The sequence below is a fragment of the Miniopterus schreibersii genome (assembly GCF_964146895.1).
Source record: "Miniopterus schreibersii genome assembly, chromosome: 2".
NCBI lineage: Eukaryota > Metazoa > Chordata > Mammalia > Chiroptera > Miniopteridae > Miniopterus > Miniopterus schreibersii.
This window is the reverse complement of record NC_138102.1, coordinates 130,705,187-130,731,065: the sequence shown is the minus strand read 5'-3', so window position 1 is coordinate 130,731,065 and position 25,879 is coordinate 130,705,187. Positions and strand designations below refer to the sequence as shown.

Here is a 25,879-nt window from a genome sequence, read left to right as displayed (position 1 = left end):
CCCTCTTAGAGGTGAATTTCAAATCTGTCTACAAAGCCAGCCCACCCCTGCCCAGCATCCAGGACATGCTGTCTTTGGCAATAACTCACACAATTTGAAGCTCACGGGAACAAGCACAGAATGAGACCTCCTTATCTAAGCCTTCTGTCCTTTGGAAAACCACCTTTTTGTCTTGATGAGAAGGAAAATCTCACAAGTAGAAAAGTGGAGAAGATGCCAGACCAGCAAAACTATTCCATAGAAGCTCAGAGTCCGGCCTAGTCCCACCCCCAATACATGCTACGTGGAGTGATCTGTTCTGCATGTACACGATCAAAGTGTCCCATTCCCACTGCAGCCCATCTGTGCTCGGTGGCACATGTGGAGACTAGAGCCATACAGACATTTTAAAATTAAAATCTTATGAGGTCCTGGCTGCTCCTGGGATGATCTCCCTGGTGACCTTGGTACAGGCCAGAAAAGCCCCACTTCTGAGCCACTCCTCACCATGCTTCTGCCCGGCAGGTGTCATTTATTTATCAGCGACCTTTTCTGATGGAGCTTTATTTTTGAGCTAATGACACCCCGTGTCCTTCTGTCCACATTTCCCCGAGGCATGGTTACCTAGCTGCGATTCCTCCCTGCCGCAGGTTGGACACTCTGGGCTTGCCATCTTTGTCCACTCCGCCCGACACCGTCAGTCCCAGCGTGGTGCCCTCCTTCTTCATCAGCTCCACGACGGTGGAGCCCTTGAATTCCTCTGTTTAAAAAGAAAAGCATTTGCCTTATGAAATGAGATTGGAAACACGAGAGGTTTTACGTGTGAGGAACTGATGCCTCCCCATGAACTCTTTCTATTTTTTCTTTTATGCACAAAGATTTGCGGCCTCTTTTCATTGCAGTTTGCAGAGTAGCTCATAACGATTGCATGCAGATGTTCCAGTATAGGTTATTAAAATGGGGACCACTGGGACAGTTCACTCCAGGTTCACAATAAATAGTCTGACATGGCTTATGTACCAATGGTGATATTCGCCCTTTGTGTTCTGCCATCCTCAAGTGACTTTCTCTGGCTTCTCTCCTTGTAACTCTAAAGGGAAATGAGAGCTGTAAAAGAAGAGGCTAGTCCATGTGAAAATAATAATACAAATGCATATAGTGTAGCAGCAGATTCCAAGTTCATTTTACATTTTAGCTGGTGAAGAAGACGCACACCAGAGAAGAGAGCCTTCTACAGGTTTGAGAAAAATATTATTGACTCTCTACTTCTTTTTTTTCTGCCAGGAAACAAAGTACAAGGGCATCCTGTAACAACTCATCACTCTTACAAAATATGTCACACTGTGGAAAAGCAGGTTTGGTCCTCAGAAACCGGGTAATTGCTTAAAGCCCTCATTCTCTGCACATAAAATTGTAAAATCTTACAGGCCTTGTGGTGTCATGTGTACATACTAAGAGAGAACCCAAGTCTTTTGATTTTAGGCACAACTGAAGGTAAAAAAACTTGAGGAATATCCTTCCTTTCAGAAATAAAAATGAGCAGAGTCAATATTCATGAGTCCAGAGGCTAATTATGATAAACTCTGCTTTAAAATTCCCTGTGATGCTATTCCCCCCTCTGCTCACACACTTTCTGGGCAGGGATGGGGGAGGTGGGCAGTCTCCCAATTCCTGATTCAGGTTATGAATTTCAGGGGTTTATGAACTTCTAGGTCATCAAAGACACCATTTAAAATGCAAGAACAGACTTCCTTTTTCAAAATAAAAAAGCCAAAAAGATTATTTGCACACCTCTGCCCCTTCCTTAATTACATATAACGGAGATAATTATTTACAAAATCTAGTTGAATGCTTATCAGAAAGGTTCTTAAATTTTTGTTGCTGGTATACTATCCCACCTGCCAATGAAAAAAATCAAATCATTTTGGGGAAAGAAATAATCTTTCATTTAATCTGGTAAGAAAAACAGAGGAAAGGAGGCAAGTGGGGGCAGGGACAGGTCACTGATGTCCTCTGTGCCCAATGAAAAAACTCTCTGCATTTTCTTTAAACAGGTAGAGTGATACTGTATCTTTAAACATTTGATTATAGGTCTTAACTTGAAGAGTTAGCAGCATAGGTTTTTAAGGGCCAACCTTAAAGGTCAGTCAGGAATGCACAAAGAAGCAACTATGAAATAGTACCACCCGGCGAGTGAGAAGTAAGATTGAATTCACAAGAGCTTCACTCCTACTCAGGTTTCCGAGAACATGCTTCCTGCATGAATGAAACACCAGCGTGTAGGGGCAGTCTCACGGGATGTGGACAATATAGTTTTCTTCAGAAGGAGACAGGTCCTTCCCAGGCTTCTGGCTGAACCCTGAAAGCTAGAAAAGCCCAATGCCTTTAGTTTAATTTGGCCTCTGTTAAAATATGAATCTATCTGGGCTACTTTTTAAATTGGTAATAGTCAACTACCGTCTTGTTTAAAAATATTTCAAATCTTTCCCCAAGAGCTAGTTTTAATAAAAAAGATAGAAAATATTCATGCACCAGTTAATTGAGTAATTTGTGCATTCACTGATTTAAGCCCTTATCGAGTGTGAACTGTGAGCCAGACAATGAAACCGAAAGATGGAAAAAGTCTGAGATGCTTAGGGCCTGGTCCCAGAGGCAAATGATTCAGGAACCAGCAAGCCACAGTGTGGGTTGTGGGGGAGGGGGCACAGAGCAGACAGTGCTAGCAGCAATGTAAACTGAAGGCCTGCTGTTCCAAATGCGGCATTTGTGTCACAATTTTGTCTTCTATCTAATCTGTCTGTACTTACTGATCAGGATTAGCTAAACAGAACAGACCAAAGGAGAAATCTAAATTAGGCAAAACTCAGGAGTAAAGACAGAATATTGTTGCAAGAAAATGCACTGAATCACAAGAATGTTAACTGCCAATAAGTATCTCTAGTCCCTGACGGACTGACTAAATCTTTTATGGGTATGTCTGAAGGGGACAGGAGAAAAGCAGCAGTCTGGAGAGGGAGGAACATGCTTCTGGAGTTTGCTGTGAGCTAACCTGCACTCTCCACTAGATTAATCAATCATGTTATGTCTCTCTTGGTGTTTAATGTTTGCATAATGATCTAATGGCAAAGAGAAATGAAGACAGATGCATTCATTTGCATGAGTTTACTTTCATACCAAAGCTTACTATACCAAGCTCTGCAGTGAAACAGTGCGACTTGGGCACATCAACAGGTACAGACAATTTCTTTCTCTGTGATTTAAATTGCAAATATCCCTCCTGGAATCAAGAGGACCATGTAGTAAAGATGGTAGTCTCTCCAAATTAGCAAGAGCATAGGAAACAGGTGATCCTCAATTGGCAAGGAACAAGATGGTTCTGGATTTGGCAGTTTCCATAGTCACCATCTTTAGTTATCTTAGAAAAACATCGCAGGGTTACATCTGTGTGGGCACTCACTCAACATGACCAACAAGAATCTCACTGATAGAATGGGATGTAGCTGTTTGCTGTTTTTCTTGGGGTGTGTAATTCAATATTCTTAATTACTGGACTCCAGAAAGTTTTAAGAAAAATAACAATAATGCTTGGTGAAAGCAAGAGAATTCTGAAAAAAAATCTCGCAAACAAGAAAATTTGGTAACATAGATGGTTATAAAATTAATATGCAAAAAACTCATAGGCCTTATATAAACAAACAACAGCCAGTCAGACGTTATCATTGAAGAAAAAAATCATTTACAATAGCCAAAACGTTAAAACTCTAAGAGAAAATTTAATGAAAAATGTATAAGATCTCTATGAAGAAAACTTTAAAAACACTTTTGAGGGATATAAGATCAGAACAAATAGGCATCCATTCCTCATTCAATGAAAACTGAGTACCTACTATGTGTCAGGCAGTGTTCTAAGCTTTGGAAACACAGCACTGTACAAAACAGAGAAAAACCCATCTAAAACCTAATATTTCAGTGGCTAGCACAACCCAACACCACCAATAGGCCAATTCACCCTAAATTAATCCATAAAGTTCACAATATCAATAAAAATGCTAACAGGATTTTGGGGGGCACAGATATATATTAGTGCAAAAATGGAACATGCATCCTTGCAAAAATTCTGTGAAGAATTGTGTTCCCAAAGTATGGCAGCATGCTGCTTAACGTTGCTGTGAAGGAACAGAGGCAGCCTGCCCAGGCAGCCGACCTGGATGAGGTAATGCAGTTATGACTGAAACGCCAACTGCATCTCCCTCAAGGGAGATTATAAAAAGAACCAGACATCCGGAAGCAGGGGCCTGGGGTGGGGAGGCTGGCAAAACCTCCTTGTCTGCCCCCAAACACTGGCCAGAGTCTGGGACTGCTTGGACATACAAAAAAATTATAATTAAGAAAGAAAAGCGGAGAAGTATCACAGGCACAGTGCATTCAGAACCCATATTAGACCTTCTTAGTGTTAGTAATACTGTTTTACATGGAATAAAAGTACGGGGTAATAATTGTATTTTGATCTGTGAAGCTCCCGGTGCCTGGAAACTCTAACCTCACTGCTTATTTAAAAAGTGCAATTAGGCTTAGACCAAAAAAGGGAGTTACCTCTAATTTTGGAAGTTCCCTAAAATTCAGGGGCTAAATGAACAAGGAATTACAAAGTGAACAATTGTAAAAACAGTTGCTGAAAGTGGGGAGACAGACAAAAAGTGATGATTATAACAAAGAGTGACAAGGGCTATGAAAGTCAATACACAGAGGGCTGTTATGTTCCAATCTGGGAGGATCCCTCATCGGACAGGCAAGCAGTGTGCTCTGGACAGTTCTTTGGAGGAGTTTTTCATGAGCTAAGTCTAAAAGACAGCTTCAGCTCAGCAAATGCAGGGAGGGGAGGTGTTAGAGGCTGAGGAACAATACAGGCGATGACATGGTTCTGCCCAGTGCAAGCCCATCCCTGATATTAGGGAAGAGCATTCAGTATTTCATCATTAAACGTTATGTTAGAGGTTGGGATTTGTAGACACTCTTTATCAAGTTGAGGAAGTTCCCCTCTGTTCCTATTTTTCTGAAAGTTTTTTTTTAATCATGAGTTTAAATTTTGTCAATTTTTTTGCATTGACTGATATGATCATGTGATTTTTCTTCAGTCTGATAACGTATTACATTGATTAATTTTCTAATATTAAACCAATCTTACATTTCTAAAATAATCTCTGTTTGCTCATGGCATACAATTCTTTTTCTATATTGCTGAATTCTATTTGCTAATATTTTGTTAAGAATTTTTTTTTGCATTTATATTCATGAGGGACATAATCTGTAGTTTTCCTTTTGTACTATCTTTGGCTTTGCTATCAGGCCAATAATAGTTGCTTCATAAAATGAATTGGGATATACATGTCTTCCTCTTCTATTTTTTGGGAAGAGGTTATATAGAATTGGTATTTATTTTTTTTAAACATTTGGTGAAATTTTTCAGTGAAGGCCTCTGGGTTTGGGCATTTCTTCTTTGTTTTTTTTTTTTTTAGTTTTAAAATTTGTAATTGAAAAAATTTCCGGAATAGTTATAGGGTTATTTAATATCCAGTTCATGTTGGGTAAGTTGTGGTACTTGGTGCTCTTCAAGGAATCAGTCCATCTCAATTAGATGAAAATCCTTACAGGTAAGGAAATGCGCACTGGTATATTTTTAAAAGGCCCCATGTGATCCTAACATGTAGTCAAGATTAAGAGACTTTGGTTTACGGTTTGGTTCATAAGGAAAGATGAGTGGAAAAGAGACTGGGAAGCAAACAAAGACGTGCTAAGATTTGAGTATTAAAAAAGCTTAGCCTGTTGTTAGTGTAGAGCAATGGATTTGGTAATGATGACATGAAGTGTTGGGGAGAAAGGCATTAGATTTGGGTCTAGGAGAACCATTTACAGGCCACTGCAGTAATCCAGTGTATTAATTAAGTTAGGCTAGGTTGTGTCAACAAGTCCAAAACTGAATAATGGCTTAACCACAACAGAAGTTTCTCCTGCTCATACACAAGTCTAAGGTAGGTGTCCTGACCAGCAGCCAGCTCGCCTCCACATAGAGATTCAGGGATCTATGCTATTTTCCACTTTGTGACTCTGTTGTCTCCTAGAGTTCTGGTTTCCAAATTATGCACTAAGGTGCCTCAAGGTTCCACAGTGACCACCAGGGACGATTTTAAATTTCTGAGGGAAATACAGTTCTACTTGGTATCTGTTGGACACAACACAACTGACTAGCTGGAAAAAGTTTTTTTTTTCAATCTTATCTTTCCAAAGCTGGGTTTTTGGTGGTTGCTGTGAAAAAAATTAAAGAAAAAAAAAAAAGCCAAAATCGATGTGGAACAGGAAATGAGGTTGTAATATTTAATTTGATTCGAAGGTTGAAGAAGTTGTGCGATGCCCAACAAGCCACACACACACATACCAATACTAACCACTGGTGGTGGTTTTAATTTACATGTATATTTTCAAATGGTTACTAAGTGGTTAGGATATAATTATGCACTGTGTTGTTTGGACCTAACTACTTAATGGATAGAACTGTTGATATTTCATTTGACCTAGAGGTACTGTGAAAAGATCACTGACATACTAAGGGCTCTATGAACTGAGGAAGTTTGGTGACTTCTGCCCTAGGACTTGATATTGTCTGCATCACCAGGTGGAAGGAGAAAGAGAGGTCTCTTAAACGCCACCACTGGCCTCCTTCTGTTCACATCCAAAGGCAAGAACCTGTTGCCTGTCCACACCTAACTGCAAGGGAGGCTACGAATTAGACTGTAGGATAGGGTGGATTTGGGGGGACAGGTAGACAACTCATGAGAGACTGAAATCCACCAGTAGCGATGTGGGCCGTGTGGAGTCAGATATACCGAGGAAGAACTGCCCTGAGTTCGAGACAAATCAGTGGGTGTATGTGGGGGGGGGGGAGTGGTGGGGGGAGGAGAAGTGAGGAACTGTGAGAGATAAGAGGACTTGTTTTTTTAGGGATACTGACGCCTGTCGCTAAGTAAGGGAGCCTGAAAAACGAGAGGAAGTTTGTGTTGCTGTGACTGACTGGAGGTGGGTAGCTACACGATATGATGTCACCCAGAGAGAAACTAAGTGAGATTTAAGTACCAGGGAAAAACTTAGTCTTAGAATAGCTTTTGTCACACCCCAAACAAAGTGAGGCGTCTGTAAGGCCCTCACCCCACAGCTCTAATATAAAAAGAGAAAATGCATTTTGAAAGCAACCACCAAAGGCATGTTTGGCAAAATAGGCGTTGGTGAGGCTCTTTACTTCTTGAAGTCCCGTTAACAACATACACTATTAAAAACATCACAAACAGTGAAACAGAAATACCACTGATAAAAACTCTACACGGTAAGCCACAGATTTTCCAGTGCTAGTGACAGAGATAGTGCTTGGCTCCCGTCTGGATCTGCAGTGCCTAGAATGGTGCCCGGCACACTGGCAGGTGCCTCCTGGCAACTGCTGATACATGAGCACAGCAGTCCTGACGCAGGGAATTGCGACGGGGCGGTGGGCACTGGCTCGTGGCAAACAGAGTTATCGCTGGGTGGTGCAGAAGGAAATGATAAAGGAGCAGAATTTGAACAGGAGGAGACATATTTCCCTAAGCTTACTTGGCTGATTATTTTTTACCATTGCCTTAGTAAGAGGGATAGAGGCTTACACCGGAATGCTTCAGCTATGTCTGGGTATTACTTTCGGAGAGAATATTATTGCTCACACTACAATTTTATCTGTATATTGCTTTTAGTGATGCCGCTAGAAAGTTTATTCCCCTCAGGAAATAAACAGATGCTTTTTCCAATACTCATTTCGAGTCCTCCTAACATCCCCGGGTTTAGCAAAGCTGCGGGGATCAAAGCGGGGTTTCTGAGATGAACGGCTGCTCTTCCAGGCTCAGCTCTTGTCACCCACGCCAGCAGGGAAAGGTCTTCTGGCACTTTCCATCTTAATGTAGTGACATGAGGGATCTACCAAAATTTCTCTCATCCCCTGGGAGCCTGAGCAAAAGTCAGATTAGTGGCAGGGATGTACAGCACATAAATATTACCCAGTACAAAGAGTCCTGTGAAACAAAACTATGCTGGGTATTTATCTTACACAGTGAAGGGAGGGCTGGGTTAGTATCTGTCCGCTTCTTGGAGCACCTTAAGAGAAAGAGGGTATATAAATATGCAGCACCAAATACAAAAGTCTGAGGCCCCCGAGAGCATGTGATATAGATCAGGATGAAAGAAGAGAACGGGATTAACCAAGACGGCAGCGGATTGAGCGGAAGCTACGCTGACACGCTCCCAGGACCAAACGGGAATTACAACTAAAATAGAGAAAACCCATCCTGAATAATCAACTGCAACTGAAGACGAGCTGGAGAGCACCCTCATAACCAAGGAGGATAAGTGGAGACCACAGAGACTGGTAGGAAGTGCGGAGGCGAGAGAGGGCTGGCTGGGCTCCCCCAGGCAGCAGCTGAAGGTCCAGGGGGTATCTCAGCTGTGGGGGGCTCCCACTGAGGACTCTGGGGCCTAAAGACCAGGCTGGGCTTCCTAGCCCAGAGCACAAGGACTGAGAAGGGTGCCCACACAACATCTGGCTGTGAAAAGCAGCCGGATTTCTGTCTGCCAGGGAGAGACGGCTGGAAATGCAGGCACCCTCTTAAAGGGCCAGCACACAAAGTTTCCTGTCCAGCCACTCACCTTGGGCTCCAGCAGAGGGAGGGCAGAGTGGACTAGACTGGTGAGAAGAATCTGGGGTTTTGGACCTAGAGACAGAGCTCAGAGGGTGGCCATCTGGATTCCTGTGCTGAGTTAAACGTAAGCAACTGCCATGGCTAACTTTGAAATTGCTCTGATTTTCAATGTACTCCTAAATAAATTAACTGCGTTCTTATAGCTACTTGTGGACCCTTTTGGTCTAAAAATATTTTTTGAACATCTACAGACTCTGTGCTATAGCAAATTGCTGAACAAATTAATGAGATATTATTGGGGAAGGACTTTGTTTTTTATGTCTTTTTCGGATATCCTTTTGGCCAGTATCTTATGTTGAAAAATGATTGAAACATGAAAAACTAGAGCTGCTGTGCTAGAATTAGAATGAGCAGATGGCCTGGTCTGGGAGTCCAGCTGAACAAGGGATGAGAAAGGATACGTCTTGTCCAGCTGGTGGGTGAGAAGGATCACTCCAGAAGTGAGGGAAGACCTCAAGACAGACAGGTATCAGGTGGCATTGCTCTCACAGTTAGTAAGAGCTCGGCACTGGTGAGTTAGGTGGCTTAGCTAGTGCCCAGGTTAGGGGAGCTAAATGTTACATAAGGACTGTTGTTTTTTCCAAGATAACTGAAAAGACAATGCCTGGGAGCCCATTCTGCCTGAAGAGGAAAGCGAGGGAAGATAAACTTCAACAAGAAACCAGGCTTCTTAAATAACCAGGGCAAAATGGGACTCAGAGCTGCACTTGCTCGGCCTCCTTCCACGGAGACCTGAGTACCCAGGAGTCTAGCATGAGCTAGACAACCTGACCGAATGGAGAAATAAAATAAAGAGTCCCTGACACCTTTTAAGATTATCCAATATTTTAAAAGCAGTTCATACTTTAAAGAATATTCTCATATCCATTATCTAATTCAACCCTCAGAACAATCCTGTGAGGATATAACTCCCAATTTCATAGATTAAGAAATTGAGACTTGAATATTTGCTAAGCAGAACTTTGTATCTGTATTAAGCACATGGAATTGCCTCCTCATAGAACTGAATGTTATCAATTTTCAGAGTCACCATAAAGCAATTGCTCAACAATGGACACATGAGTGTGTAGATGAAATACTACTGAGCAAACGGCCCAAAACAATACTAGCCTCAGGCAGGCTCCAAGGCCCCAGGGTAACAGTGAATCAGTAAATCTGTCCTTCTCATTTTGTTACCTATGTCAGAGGCACTTATTTGACTTTCTCTTATTTTATGAGACTTGATCCATTTCAAATAAAGGAACAGATGGAAAACTAATAGTGCAGTCACTGCAGATAACCAGGAGGCAAGGCATCAAGGGAGCCCTGTGGACTCTCCCTGGAGAAGCCAGGCAGCCTGCTGGAGTGAGTTAGAGTTTTATTAGAGTCTTACGGGGGCCCTGCTGGAATTCAGGAGTGGAGGAGGCTGGGCTGCCCCTATCAAGGTCGGCTCCCAATCCTCTTCTCAGCTTTTTCCACCCTCACAAAGGGGTAGCCTTCTCTTCTGGCCCGTCTCCTGGTCCATCTCTTCTGCTCCACATGTGAAACAAATACGTCCTGTTCCCAGGGAAAAGCTCCCCATTAGGCTGAGTAACAAGGGAACCAGGTGACAAACCCGAATCATTACTATTTCCTCTCTGCTCAGTCCTTTGTGTCAGTATCTCAATCACCATAAAACATCACCTTACCCAATTATCTTGTAGTCTCACTCTGAGGATGAAATGTGTTAGTCCTTTCCATCCATCCATCCATCCATCCATCCATCCATCCATCCATCCATCCATCCTTCCATTGAATATCTATTGATTATTTGCTAAATGCTAGGTACCCTGATATCTAGCAATAAGTAAAACAGAGTTAGTTCCTGCCATCACTTAGTTTATATTCTAGTAAGAAATACAGATTTTAAGCATTTAAAAATCATAGCAAATATGATTAGTGATGATCAGCAAAACAAAGGATAAGGAATCTGTCTGGGGCTAACTAGGGAAGAGCTGCTTGAAAAATATTTGCAAATATTTCATTATGTCCTGGAGGAACCAGCCATAGTGCCTTGGGCAAGTCACTAAACCCTTTCTGGGCATTAATCTCTGAACTGCAACATAAGAGGATTGAACTAGATGGTGTTAAAAGTACCATATTTCATTGACTTCAAGATGCCATCACCTGTAAGACACACACTGTTATTTTACTTACCACTAAGAAATACTGCCAATTGAGTTACAACATAATGCTTTCTTATCAGTAAGCTGTTTTTTAATTTTTCTTTGTAAAATCACTCAAAGTACATACATGAAAAGAAAGAAGTAAGTAAATGGGTTAAGGTCGGCCCATAGCTTCTTCACATCCAGTTTCTGAACAGTGTCACTGATGTCCACATTTCCCACACGATCCTGTCCTTGGGACGTCTAGAGCAGCGGTGATGAGGGCTTCTTAAGACCATGCTCTGCTGTTGTCTCCTGGGCTTTCTTCCAAGCTGCTGAGACCTGCCTGGCAAGTTTTGATGCTTGCGCCTCCTTGATCTTATGTGAAAATGTCGACAGAATGTTTAGATGATAATACATTCTCCTTCCGCAGATGGTCCTTCAACGGTTTAACTGTCTGAATCTTCCAGGGGTTCCATTTACCCGATTACATCACCAGGAATTAGAGCCAGGTAAGGGCAGGCGCAGGCAGTCATGATGACATCACAGCCACTGCAGGCTCAAGGACATGGTGAATTCTAGTTTCCTGGTTGTTAAAATGTGTGGGGAAAAGTGGGTCTTCAAATAAATGAAATATAGTATGTTCCTCCAAACTCTACTATCAATTGAAGTTAAGGTACCCAAGGAAGGGGGGGGCCAAGCAGGCATAGCTCTAAGTCCCTCGTTCCCCTTCAGCTATTCTGGTCTGCTCTCTCTTTTGTTCCTCTATGTAAGATTTTATTTGCAAAGAGTTTTTTACTGTGAAAAAACAAGTGTGAACCCCGTCAGATGGCAGGTTGAGGCTCCCAGCTCTGGCATTTGGTAAGTTTGTGAACAGGAGAAGCTACTGACTCTTAAATGTCCAGGAATTTCACTGCTACAGGCTTCTTCCAAAGCCCGGGGAGGGGTCTTAGCAATGTGTTTACATGGTCATATGGTTTATAAAATTTGAAAAATACATTTTTGTGCTCTTAAAGAGCTACCTCCCCTCAAAGTATGCAAGCTTTAGGTGCCACAAAACCTAGCTCCTCCTTTGATAATGCCATTTTATATCTGTGTGGCACTTAATGAGCTGCTTAGTAGAGTAACATGCAATTTCTCATTTGATTCCCACAGAAACTCAGCATCTTAAACATGAAAAATCTGAAGATTTCAAGCTTAGATGATCTGCTTAAGGACACCATAGCAGGCAAATCATTTCGCTAGAACTTAAAACCAGGTGCTCTAACTCTAAATTCAATCCACTCTCTACTACATCACTTTGGTTAACATGGGTTGTCTTGGCTTAAGAAGTTGCTCAACTGCCTCTTATCAAAACATGTTCTCCAAATTCTAATAAAAAGTTCTAACACTATTTTTCTTTGGCTTCTTGAATGTAAGTATGAAACATTAAAACAAATTGTGGTTCAAGTGGATTGTGAAAGTCACTTTCATACAACGGGTAAAAGAATATTTACTGGCTTGTATTGAGTTATCGACCTGCCAGACCCTCATTTGGAAGGCCACTCCAGTTCCCGAAAATAGCAGCTTTGTGTTGGAATTCATGAGAAATATGCCCCGCTGAATATCTAAAGAAAAGGCTTGCACTTTTTTCTTTGTTTAATCTTTGTTCAACCCCGTGATATACACATACATAAGAACATATTTTTGTCGTATCTGGAATCTGGGTATATATTTCCTGGAAAAATATTACTTCTGTCTTTTGCTTTCATCGCATATTCTCTTTTAACAGATTCATCATGTGGTCTGAATACAGTCTCCACCCTTGTTATCAAGCACGAACAGAGCAGAGGACGGTTTCTTTTTAAAAGCACAATGCCCTACCAATGCCTTTAAAATCCATTAAAGAATATCTCACCAAGCCCAGGAGAGCATTACAATAATTGCTTCTCATACCCAGGTGAAAAAAGGGACATATCTGTCAACTAAAGAAGTGCAGAAGCAATTAACACCTCAACACTCCACCGGGAAATTGCTTCAATTAAAGAAATAACAGGGATGCCTCATGCTTTTTGTATTGCTAATATTTAGTTACCAGCACGGCAGTAGAGTCCCTCAGTCATCCCCCCACCCTTCCCAGCACCCCGGCCAGGAGCTGGTGTGGGCGTGATCCAGGTGTATTTGGGTGTTGGCAAGTGTGGTACGCGTGGTTCTTTGCTCACAGTTTTCGGAGGCTGAGTGCACAAGTAGGGCTGGTACATACACTGAAGAAATCAACATGTAAGGCTATGTCCGTCTTACATCAATACATTTTCAGGCATTAAAAGCACATTTCTGGATTCTTTGCAACCACAATGAAACTGCCTTATCAGTCCTCTTCAAAGGCGGGGCTACTAAACAAAGTTTATGTGTTTACCAAGCCTTGCAAACCAACATCAGAGGCAAATGACTGAGCCGGGCAGTGAAACAGACAGGGAGAAGCCCTCGTTTGTCAGCAGCAAGATCCAGATCTCTCAAGAAGTGCAATCCACCATCTTTCCCTCTTCTGGGAGACACCCAGTCATGTTACATACAGCCTTTGCTGAGTGCAGTCTAGGTATACAAGCCTGATTAGGATTTTGAGAGACAAAGAAGCTGAAAACAGGTCCCAGGCTCCTGCAAATCTTAGTAAAGCTAAATGGATTTATTTTCTACCTCTCTACCCTCACCCCCACCCCCAAAGCTTGGTTGTTTTAAGAGGAACCCAAGTCACCCCTAGAATTCTCAGAGAAAATCATGTAGGATAAACTAGTGCCCACTTTCACTTAGGTGAAGTCAGGTAAAAATGAAAAAGATGGCATGCAAGAAGAAAGACGCTGGAAGAGACTTTCAAGGAGGACAGTAGTTTGTTCACCACCCCTGGTGACTGAATTAAGTCACAGATGACCTTAAAGGTCACCTGGTTCAAGACCTGCCTCCATTTCGATCTGACGATGTGCCTGCAGTCATCACCCAGTACCTGTCTGAGTACCCCAGTGTGAGAGCTAACCCTAAGAAAGCTGCCTAAGTCGTCTTCAGACAGCTTCAGTGAGTAACAACTGCATGCACTGAGCACTTTGCATGCACTGGGCCTCACTGAGTGCACTGAGTCGGACACACTGTAGGGCCCATCATTCTTCCAAGTGCCTGATCACAAGCCCTTGTGTTGTCCCCTTTTCTTGAGCATGAACATGACCTGTGACTTGTATCTAATCAGCAGAATATGGCCAAGGTGCTGGGCTGTGTGGTTACGGGTATGCGATTACGCACTAGGACCGTAGTGGCCATCCTGCTGGAGACTCGACTGTCTTTGTGGGCTGTGAGGAAGCAGCAGCCGCGATGGGGCTGAGGGTCGCCTCTGCTGGCTGCCAGCAAGACAATGAAGCCCTGAACTGAATTCTGCCAACAACCTGAGTGAGCATGGAAGCAGGTCCTTCCTCATTCAAATGTCGGATGAGACTGCAGCCCCGGCTGACACCTTGACTGCAGCTTTGCGAGACCCTAAAAAGAGGACCAGATAATCATGCCTAGATTATTGAACCACAGAAACCGTGAGATAGTAAATGTGTGTTGCTTTTACGCTGCTAAGTTTTGGTAATGTTGTTACACACCAATAGATAGACAATACACAGTGGTCCACCCTTATCCACAGAGGTAAGTTCCAAGACCCCCCCGGTGGATGCCTGAAACCTTGGGTAGTACTGAACCCTATAGATAACGTGTTTTCCTAGACATACATGTATATGATAAAGTTGAATTTATAATTTAGGCACAGTAAAAGATCAAAGACTAATAATAAAGGAAAACAATTATAACAATATATTGTAATAAAAGTTATGTGGATGTGTGTTCTTTCTATATATATAGGTATATAGATATCTCTATATATATGTCTCTCAAAATATCTCACTGTACTGTATTCAACTTTTCATTTAAAAGAAGCACCTCATGTCTTCTCTTTGGCATACCCAAATTGCCAGCATCACTACTGTTGCACTTTGGGGCCTTTGTTAAGTAAAATAAGGGCGACTTGAACGCAAACACTGGGATACCATGATAGCCGAGCTGATAACTGAGATGACTACTAAGTGGCGGGGAGTATGTACAGTGTAGACATGCTGGACAAAGAAGTGATTCTTGTCTTGGGTGGAACCGAGCAGGACATCGTGAGGTTGCCTCACACTACTCAGAATGGCGCCCAATTAAAAATGTATGAATTGTTTATTTCTGGAATTTTCCATTTAATATTTTTGGACCATGGTTGACCATGAATAACTGAAACTACGAAAAGCGAAACCATGGATAGGGGAGGCACTGCCGCAGGCGTTTTATATGCATTAGCTCATTTAGCCCTTCCTCATTACTCTCTCATTTCATACAATGGGAAAACTGATACGTGACGCGTGAAATTAAGCAACCAGCCTAAGTCCACAAAGCAGTAGGTGGCAGGGCTGGAATTCAAATAAGACAGGCTAACTTCAGTGCCTGTGTTCCTACCAGTGAGGCTGGCTCCCTTTCTCTACTTCTTAGAAAGCTCTGTCTTAAGTTGTTTCCAATCTCGCTCCCTGTACAGCCTTGTAGCATGGGTCAAAAATCGAAATGCAGGTGCTAATCAGCTACATTAAATGAGCAAAGCAGGCTGTTTGAAACCTGATCAGTAGGGTGTGGACATGAAATAGGGAGAAGAGCAGCAGGTGCTGCCTCGAGTTATTTGCTGGCCAAGCAAACACATCTGTGGGCTGCTCTCAGCCAGTGGGATGACCCGGCTGGTGACTGACATACGAGTTCTAGTTATGCCCCTGAGGTCATGGAGACCACACCGACTCCTTTTCCATGTCACTTAAAATATCGGAAACCACTTATCGCTTTTGTTCCAAGTCTTTTCTTTTCTCCTACATATATGAATGGTGAGATCCTCGCATTTTTGTTGTTCTTTCTTGCAGACGGCCTTCTTGACATGTGTATAAATATTTCAAAGGCTTTGGCTCTGTGTGGTATCAACTGGCAGAGACGTCTCCTTCTCTTCCTCTCCATCTGCAGGGTTGGGTCTGATAGGCCCACAAGATGCGGTTCTGCTAGGTAGCTCTAATGCACTAATATTCCTCTTGCAGTCATAGCATTTTTACAGAAATTACTAAGGTATTACACAAACACGTTTTAGTATAAGATTCAAGTGATACATAAGTGTATGGAGTGAGGCCACGCTCTCCCTGTACTCCTCTCCTCCCAGAGGAAACCACCATTAGTGTTGGCGCCCAACCTTTCATTCTCTGTTGAGACACTAACATTTCACCTAAGTCGGATTAAGCAACACAATGATATTTTCAATCAAACAATATGGCTTGGAAATCTTTTCATGACATGGCCTATAGGTCTACCTCATACTTTTTTTAACGGTTTTATAGTATTTCTTTGAATGGCCACATCCTAATTTGTTTGAACAATTCCTCAATTGATAGGCATTTTAGGCTGTTTCCAATATTTTACTAATAAGCAATGTTTCAATGAACATCTCTGTAAATGCTGCTAAGCTGGCACATTTTCCCCCCCAATTTTGTCCCTTTTCATGGTCAACCCCACCCCACCTGTCCACTCATGACTGACTGAAGAGACTCGCAGTTCCCACTTTTTAACAATGAGGAACTGGAGTTGGGAGAAGTCCCTTTCTATTCTCAAAGCTACCCTCCTCCAGAGTCAATGATGTTTGCCTCAGAGACAGCGGGTGATGGTAAAAATGGTCATTGGGGGGCTACTTAGACTTTTTTCAAAGCATTTCTTGATCAGATTGAGAGGATTTTCAAAAATTACCACATCTTGGAAGTAGGCAAACATGGTTACATATCTGTGCACAGGTGTGAGGATTACTGCAGGACATATTCCCAGAAATGTTGGGAAAAGTGCAGACAGTTTTAAACACTGATTGATGTTACCAAAGTGTCTTCCAAAAATAGATATTCCTACCAACAATAAAGGAATGTTTCTCTTTTCCTGTGTCCTTGACAGCACTTGACATAACCATCATTTTTAACATTTGCCATTTCATTTCTTTGCAGACTCCTAATACATTTTCCTCTATTCCTGGTGCCTGGAGAACAAAAGGAGTTCTTGTCATCATAACTGTTGCTGCCTTCATCTGGCCTCCTAGAAAGAACAGTTCTGAAATTATGTTTTATTAGAATATGGACAACTTTACCATGTGAGAACTATAGTTAACAGGAGGTGCTAAGGACAACTGAAATAATTTTTCCAAGTTCTCTAAGCCAGGACAAGCAGCACATGGGGAAGCAATCTGCTGTATATAGTTACTAGTATAAAATTACTTTTGGCATGGTGGAATGCTGAGCTACTCACCTCCCATGATGCATCTCCGGTGGCCCCTAAGAAGAATAATCTTAAACTAGAAAGGATAGAATTTGATATTAAAGTATGAGGAAACTTATGCCAAAGGTCAGTAAAATGATATTAAAAGAATACCTTTCACATATTCCTAGAAGTGGAATTGCTGGGTCAAATGGCAGTTCCATTTTTAATTTTTTGAGGAAACTCCACACTGTTTTCCATAGTGGCTGCACCAGTCGGCATTCCCCCCAGCAGTGCACTAGGGTCCCCTTTTCTCCACACCCTCGCCAGCACTTGTAGTTTGTTGATTTATTGATGGCAGCCATTCTGACAGGTGTGAGGTGGTACCTCATTGTCATTTTAATTTGCATCTCCCCGATGATTAGTGACATCAAGCATTTTTTCATATGTCTGTTGGCCATTTGTAAGAAGCCAGAAACAGCAATCAGAAAGAATATCATGCACCCCGATGTTCATAGCAGCACTATTTACAACAGCTAAGGTCTGGAAGCAGCTCAAGTGCCCAACAGTAGATGAATGGATTAAAAACTGTGGTACATTTATACAATGGAATACTATGTAGCCATAAAAAAAAGGATCTTTTACCCTTTGAGACAGCATGGATGGACCTGGAGAGCATTATGCTAAGCGAAATAAACCAGTCAGAGAAACACAAGCATCACCTGATTTCACTTATATGTGGAATTTAATGAACAAAATAAACTGATGATCAAAATAGATCCAGAGACACTGAAGCATGCAAGAGACTGACGTATTTCAGAGGGAAGGGCATGGGGTGGGAAGAGATCAACCTAAGAACTTATATGCATATGTGCATAGCCCTTGGACAGACAGTGGTGCAGGAAGGCCTGGGGAGGGGGCAGGAGAAGAACGGAGGGGGTCAATGGGGGAAAACGGGGGCATCGGTAATCCTTTCAACAATAAAGATAAATAAAGAATGCCTTAGCTGTTTAAAATGTATTTGAGTTTCTAGAGTTAGATAAATTATCTCCCAGAGAATTAAAAGAATGTGCAGATGTGATTGTGAAACAAAGATAAAGATGAAAAATGTGCCAAAAGGCTGGGAATAAGTGAGTATCTCAATTTCTATAATGAGGGGCTCTGGAAATCCTAGCTCACTGGGATTGATGTTCTGGCAACATTTTAAAAAGAATTATTCTGTCACTGAAGAATAAGGTATGCAAACCAACATTATGTATAAAGACAATATAATGTGGATATGATATTTGAGTATTTCAGTGGAATTTCAGAGACATCTGTCATGAAAACCCGTAGGCAGAACAGAGTACTGTGAACTGACAGTCTATGAAGTTCATTAAGGATGCAAATCAGTGTTAATGGGGAAGGATCACAGTTTCCAGTGGGGATGCTGCAGAGCTCTATCCCTGGTACTGCATTGCTCAAAATTCTTAATACTCTCAGACGCTTATCACATTTGTGGCCAATTCATTGCTAAGAAATGTAGCAAGTATATGTGATGATCAGGAATAGAGATTATTTCTACCATGTTGAAAAGATGAGCTGAATCATTTGTGAGCTGGGTGCAGAGCTGAAAGATTAAGGTAATTCTAAACTCAAATACCAGCTCTGTTGTTAGATAAACTTGGGCTAGTTACTTAAGCCTCTCTGAGCCTTAATTTCTTCCTCCATAAAATTAGGATAATTAACTGTTTATGTTGAATAAATAAGACTTGTACATGACAGATGCCCAATAACTGTTAATGGCCTCCCTCCCCTCCTCTTCTCAAATCTCACCATCTGAATATAATAGAAATAAATGTACAGACAACTGAACGAAGGGTGTAGAGTTGTCCAGCATTGTACAAGCGAGGGAGCCTAACTCTTAAGAGCAATTCATAAGGACACGACCTATAAGTTTTAGTTGACTAAAAGTTCAATGTAAATAAACATAATTATTTAAGGTAAAATATAATCTTAATCTCCACTAAATGAGTAGAACATCCCTATCAGGGAAAGTAAAGGTTTCCTCGCATTCTGTTCTCTTCAGACCACAGCTGGCAGAAGGGTTCAGTTTGGCTGCCACAGGCTAAGGAGCACTGAGAAGCTGCAGAAAGGCTATTGGGGTGACAAAAATAGGCCACAGAGGCAAGGTGGGAGGAAGGAACATGCTTTACTTGGTTAAACAATGACAACAATAGGATGACGATGGCCCAGGGAAGAGACAACAGGTGCATTACAGTACCTGAAAAACTTACTTTGGGGGAGTTAAAAATAATCAGAAGAGCCAATGGGTAGAGGTACAGGGTGGGGAACTTCAGCCCAACGGCATGAGGGATACTTCTTAACAGGCAGACATTTGAAAAAACAGGGCTACCTTGTAAGATAGTGTTTCCTGTCTCTAAAAATACTGAAGCAGAAGCTAGATGTGGAATTTCCTATATTCAAAGAGGAAAGCAGGGAAAGGTGCGTGCGCACATGGGAGTGTGTGGTAGGTTTAGGTGTTTATTAGAGAAATAGCAGTAGGAGCACTGACAAGGCACGCTCCTTCATTCCAGTTCATTCTTTCGTAAAGCTTGATGCATAATACTGATCACATCCTACAGCAGATGATGAAAGGAGAGTCTAATGCAACAAATATGGACCACACCAGCTGGTGGAATTTTTAATAAAAATTTTTCTCTTGAATTTAAAGGACTTACCCTTAAATTAGAGATAAGTCTAGAACCCAGGAAAATAATTGTAGAGAAACTTGATACAGGATGAGCTAAACTGCCAAAAGGTTTAACAAAAGTACATAATATCCTGGGTGTCCATTGTGGAAGGGAGAAGTTGTAGAGGAGCTCCCAGGGAGAACGGAAGTAGGTATATGGGGACGACATGGGACATGAACATTACATGGGTAAATTCATTTCATCCCTCTTTGATTTGAAGAGGTAGGGTTTCTAAGAGAGAAAAGGGTACTATTTAGTTAGGGATCTACAGGGCTGCACAGTAATCCTTGGCCATTGCCCCAGGCAATGAAATGACACCTCTTCTCCTCTGTATAAGCTTATAACATCCACTTCCTCTCCTTCTTCTCTCTGATGACCTCATGTCCTATTTCACTAAGAAACCCAGCAAATCATTACAGGACTCACATATGTTCTCAGCAGGAAACTTGCCATCCTTCTGTCTTTGTGCCCGGACTTTAGCCTGCCTTCCCTCCTGCTGACACCTCCACTGCAGGCTGGATGGCCTCCCTCCAGCCTCTTCAAAAACTTCCCTTTTTTGATTTTACTTTCCCTCTTCCTCCTCCTCAATTTACCCTTCTCCACTAGACCAACCACACCCGCACACACACACACACGCTGCTGTCTAGGTTTCGTCCAAGCTCCACTGCTTTCTAGCCCTGCGACTTTGGGCGGGTTTCTTTAGCTCTCTGAGCTCCTTTGCTCACCTGTTAGAGGGGAATGAACAAAACTTCCTTCCTGGAGGTGTCGTGAGGACGAAACAAAACGATATTTACAAAAATGCTTAGTCCAATACTTGGAACATACCCTGAAATGAATGGCAACTAGTGTTTTGATAACTGTCTCCAGCTTCCCTGACTCTTTCTAGATGAGGTCACTCTGGTGATCATCACATTCTTGTTCTTCCCTACGCTGTGGGTTAATATTGTTCAAAGTCTGCTTTTTCTTTTAGTATTTCTTTGTATTTCTTTTCACTTTACAGCAAAAGCCCTAAATACCTTTCACTCCCATTCAAATGACCTATTTCTGAACTATCAATCAACAACTACTTATCAATGTACTGACAAAGTACATAGCATAGGGGTTCTCAGCCATTTCTCCTGAGAAGAATCTCCTTCTAAGCCAGTGTCTGCCAAAGTATGGTGCGTGTAAGCATTGATGGATGTATTTGAGAGGGACATATAAACCTTTAAAAACTTGTCAGAGTTAAAAAAAAATTAAATTTATATTAGAAAAATATAATTAGCATATCAAATCTAGATAATAAAGGTTAAGATAAAGATAAGTAAGAGTGAACTAATTCAAATGCATCTAAAATATTAAGTATGGTACTATACTTAATATTTTAGGTGGAACACAGATATATAACAAACATTATGAAGATGACACGTGAGTGACTGAAATTTGGGAAGCCGTTCTAAGTCATGTAAGCCCAATGGACAAGAGAGAAGTATTAATGGGCCCAACTGCTCTATTCTACAGAAAACCATGTGAGACAGTTCTTCACTTTCCCCAACGCCAATCAATATAGCTTGCACCTAACCTAATTTTCTAAGATCACTTTATTAAAAAAAACACTGGACTGAAGGTCTCCCCACCAAAGAGTGGGAGAGTTAATTTTTCTTCAGAGTAATAAAGGGAAAAGATTTTCTTCCCATAGCTCTTGTGCACATATCCTTAAGCCCCCTTGTAAGATGTTCTTCAGTCACTGGGAGGCTGTGCTGGCCACCATCCGTGTCACTCAGTCTGAACCCTGTGTGTACCCACAGCATTATGCTGACCAAATCCCCCACTCCTGTAACAGGGGCCTGGGAAATATCAAGGCACAGTACTAATTCATTACAAATAATCTCCCCCTAAGTTGCATGCTGGAAGGATTATTGTTTAAAAATCATTTGCTGTACATGTACCAGTTGGTTCTATTTCACCTATGTTTACTAAGGCGTGAGAGAAGTTCAAACATAATAGACTCATTTCTCTGAATCACTAACGAAGCTGCAGCACTGAACACACAAATCAAGCTGCTCGCAGTGCCCGGCGCTGCTGGCGAACTCGGTACGCACAGCCAGCCACAGGGCAAAGCGGCTCAGTTCTCTGGGGGGAACCCTGAATGTGTGCCTGCCACAGTAAGCAATAAGTTCTGCTTTGCACCACTCTATTTATAGACCCCAGCTATTTTTTGCAGATTTTTTTAGCCTTTTTCCATAGCCGAACACTTGAATAAATCATTCTCATCTTGTCAATTTTATTGTTAAATTGTGCTCAACCTTTCTCTTAAGGTGTTACAAGACTGCACAGACATTTTCTGCTCAAACAGAAACAGATGAGGCTGGGGGGAGACCTCTGGCCTTTAAAATTCTCTAGCTCCTAGCTGACCTATATCTCACTCATTAATGTTGGGCAGCAGATGATTTCCTTAGGAATGTCAAATTTGGTGCAGCCTCAAGGCTGACGTGCGCAGCATGAGAGTCAGAAAGCATGCAACAGAGACTGCGCTGCATGTTCTGGCAGGAAAGAGAACCAGGCAGGAGGCAGCAGAGTCTGCACTGAGGGAGCCTGCCTGCTGCTCTCTGCCTGCTCAGTCACAGGCGGGGGCTGGATCAGTTCCTTCGCTAAGCACTGTCCCATGCACTGGAGATACCATAGTGAACAAGACGCATTAAGCGCCGTCTTAGGGGAGCTTACATTTTAGTGAGGGATTGAGAAACAAATAGCAGTTGATTTCAGAGAGTGATAAGTGCTACGGAAAACACAAATCAATAAACAAATGGGGGTGTGGGCCGAATCTCTTGCATATTTGCAGTGCTACCAAGTGTCTCCCCAACTTTATGATCTTAGAAACTTCTCTCCAAAAAAGTAATATAGTCTTGCTAATTTTGTAAATATTCAGTAACTGTAACACATGTACACTTCATTGTTTTGGGTTTTTAATACTGATGTGAAGGCTCTGGTGGGGCACACCCTGAGCCTTAGGTCCCTGATGTCCTTGCCCTGGCCCACTGGGCGCTTGTGAGGATGCAGGGACAGACTGACTGAGTAGCAAAGGTCCTTGTCCCTTGGTATGTTCCCATGTGGATCATCCCCTCACTAATAGCAGAGTTTGACTTGACAGCTTTAGGCAGCATCTGTAGCACCATGTTTTTTTAAAAAAAATTATTTAGAACTAATTGGAAAATTATGAGTTGCAGAAAACTATAAAGCATTCCTTCATCCACACATAGACACTTACTTTTTTCTAAATCATTTGAGAGTACCTTGCAAATGCAATGGTGCTTTACCTCTTTTTTTCCCCTAGCTTTACTGAGGTGTAACTGGAAAAAAAGGCATGATATTTAAAGTGCACAATGTGATGATTTGATATACATATGCATTGTGCAGCACTGTTATTTGTACGACATTTCATACTTGCTTCATTCAACCGACTTTGGTTTCCTCTTGTAAAATTCGCCCATTTTATGGAGGGGTTCAATGGTGGAACTAAAAAACAGCAGCAGAACCTGTCCCGAAAACCAGAGTAACTGCCCTTCATACACCTGAACAGTGCAAATGTCACACTATATGCCTGCTGTAATAATGAAAATTTAGACCAATGAACCATCAAATTGTGTGCTAACAAAGACAGGCAAATGCTGAAAAGAGAGGGCAGAACCTTCAAAATCCTTGCCCTGTCCCCTTAATTCAAGGTGACCAGATTCTCCCTGGTGCTGAGGGTGCTGTATTAGTCTCCAGACTTTGGTTTTTCAATAGGTGTTGACGATCCAGGATGTATTCTAAATAGCCAAGTGTATACATCTTGGGCTAATGGACATTTCATGCACTCAGCATCTTATCCCCACCCCCTGCAAAAACCTAAATGTGAAGAAGACAGGCTTCATTCCTATCAAGTCCATTCTATATGACCAAACTGGTCTGCATCTTTTCTCATGTAGTGGAAGGAAACAAAAAAATCGCACACATACTCTGTGGTCTCATTCTGACTACCGAGTTAAGCTAATTTTCCTGGGACACCAAGTTTGAAAATGCAACAGAGCCCAGCCAGAGTGGCTCAGTGGGTTGAGCGTCGTCCTGTGCACCACAAGGTTGTGGGTTCAATTTCCAGTCAGGGCACATATCTGGGTTGCGGGTTTGATCCCCAGTTGGGGCACATATGGGAGGCCATGGATCGATGTTCCTCTCTCACATCGAAATTTCTCTTTCTCTCTCTCTTACTTCCTCCCTTCCTCCCTCCCTTTTTCTCTCTAAGCGTGTCTTCTGGTGAAGATTTAAAAAGAAAAGAAAAAAAAAATGCAATAGAGGTGAGTGCTTGACATTACGGAGCGTCTGTGAATTGCCCAGAATTCTTTGTCAAGACCAGCATAAGAAAGAAAGCTGTCCTGCCTGGAAAGGGCAAGCAAGTCAAACAAATACTACACAAACTCCAGTCTTTGAGGTCTGGGGTAGCAGCCTGTCTTCTCTCCACTAACGTTAGACAGACATGATTAAATGCCTCATCTCTAAGTGGGTAAAGCCACAAATTATTGCAAAATCTGTCAAACCAAGAGTCTGTACAAATTTCCTCTAATAATTTGGACAGACCATTCAAGTGGTCAAACTTCAATATACCAGTAATCTGTCAAATAAAAAGCACCAAATCAATACATTCATTTTAATAAACATAGATGTGCGGTAGAGTCTGTGAATTAAAAATACCTTTTACTTGAAACTCATCTTCTCTTTGAAAAAATATGGGTGGAAATGAGATTGAAAATATTCATCCTTAATTATTTTTTACCAGAATGTTGTCTTTGATTTGAATTTAAACTTCATGCCATAGGGATACTTGACCTTTTTTTTTAAATTTCTATCATCATTATTAAGTCTTACAAAAACTTAGGAGAGAGTAAAAATATTTTTCCTTACACATTTTATGCCATAAGAGACATGATTAAAATGATGAATTTCCAAATAATATGAATAATGCATTTTTCCTTTATCCAAAGCAAATGTATTTTGCTCCTATGGGATGGTTAATCCATTCTCTTTCTTGAGAAGAGCAAAGAAGGAGATGAAGGGATTTACACTTAGAATTGTCATTTAATGAAGGCACATATTTGACTTGTGATTATAAAGTAATTGTTGTAGTAATTTTGAGTTTAGACAGGGGTAGTGAATTTTGATATGAGTGAAAAGCAAATTATATTTCTATTAATATTCAAGGTTACCTCTTTGGGACAGAATTATTAAAAGGTACTGTTTATTATGCTATAGAGAATGTGGAGCCCAAGTTAAGAAATCTTAAGAATTTATATGTGTGTAAATATTTACTCCAGAAGTACCAGGTCTACATTTGTAGAATAAGTTTCAAAGAACAGCCTAAGCTTTCATAAAACTTGGATAGACAAGCTTAAAATCCTTCCACTACCCTCTACTTCCTTGCCCCCTTCCATCAGAAAAAGTGCTCAATGGTCAAATTCAACCACCATCCTTGGCTCCCTGGGAGTGGAGCTGTGGGGAGATGCGAGGAAAAGCTGTAGCTCTTTTAAGGTTTCAGCTCCCTTCGGTTGGCTTACTCCCCAGTCACTGGGGCAGCACAGTGGCCCTGGGGCCACCTCTGCACTGAGAAATGCCTCTGCACTGGGAAGATTCTGGCGCTGGCAGGTGGGCCGAGCTCTCCTTTCGGCCTTCTTTCTCCTCCTTGGTGCACTTTTCTCTAGACACAGTTTTCCTCGCTCCCAGGGTGGCAGTAATACCTCTGAGGGGAGTAAGATTGGGAGGTGAGCACAGGAGGGACAATCAAAGGCTGTAAACTTGCGCTTTGCTCTTACAGCCCCATGTGTCCAACTTAGTTCATCAGGAGGACACTTTGGGATTTTTCAGCCGAAACTCCAGCAAACAATACAGAGTGCACTTTCCCCTGGCCTTTTCCTCTTTGCATTTCTCTTTTGTGGAATTCGTGGGGGTAAAGGTAGACATGGTA

At 41.8% G+C, this 25,879-nt stretch overlaps 1 protein-coding gene across 6 annotated transcripts in view; it reads right to left on the bottom strand.

Moving 5' to 3' along the window:
• The window catches only part of GRIP1 (glutamate receptor interacting protein 1), a 608,331-nt gene that overhangs the window by 131,197 nt on the left and 451,255 nt on the right, over positions 1 to 25,879 (bottom strand). For all 6 annotated transcript variants that reach the window (XM_081128668.1, XM_081128666.1, XM_081128667.1 and 3 more), the window contains exon 3: positions 604 to 739. In XM_081128668.1, coding sequence (XP_080984794.1) covers positions 604 to 739 — 136 coding nt within the window. The remainder of the gene's footprint in view (positions 1 to 603; positions 740 to 25,879) is intronic.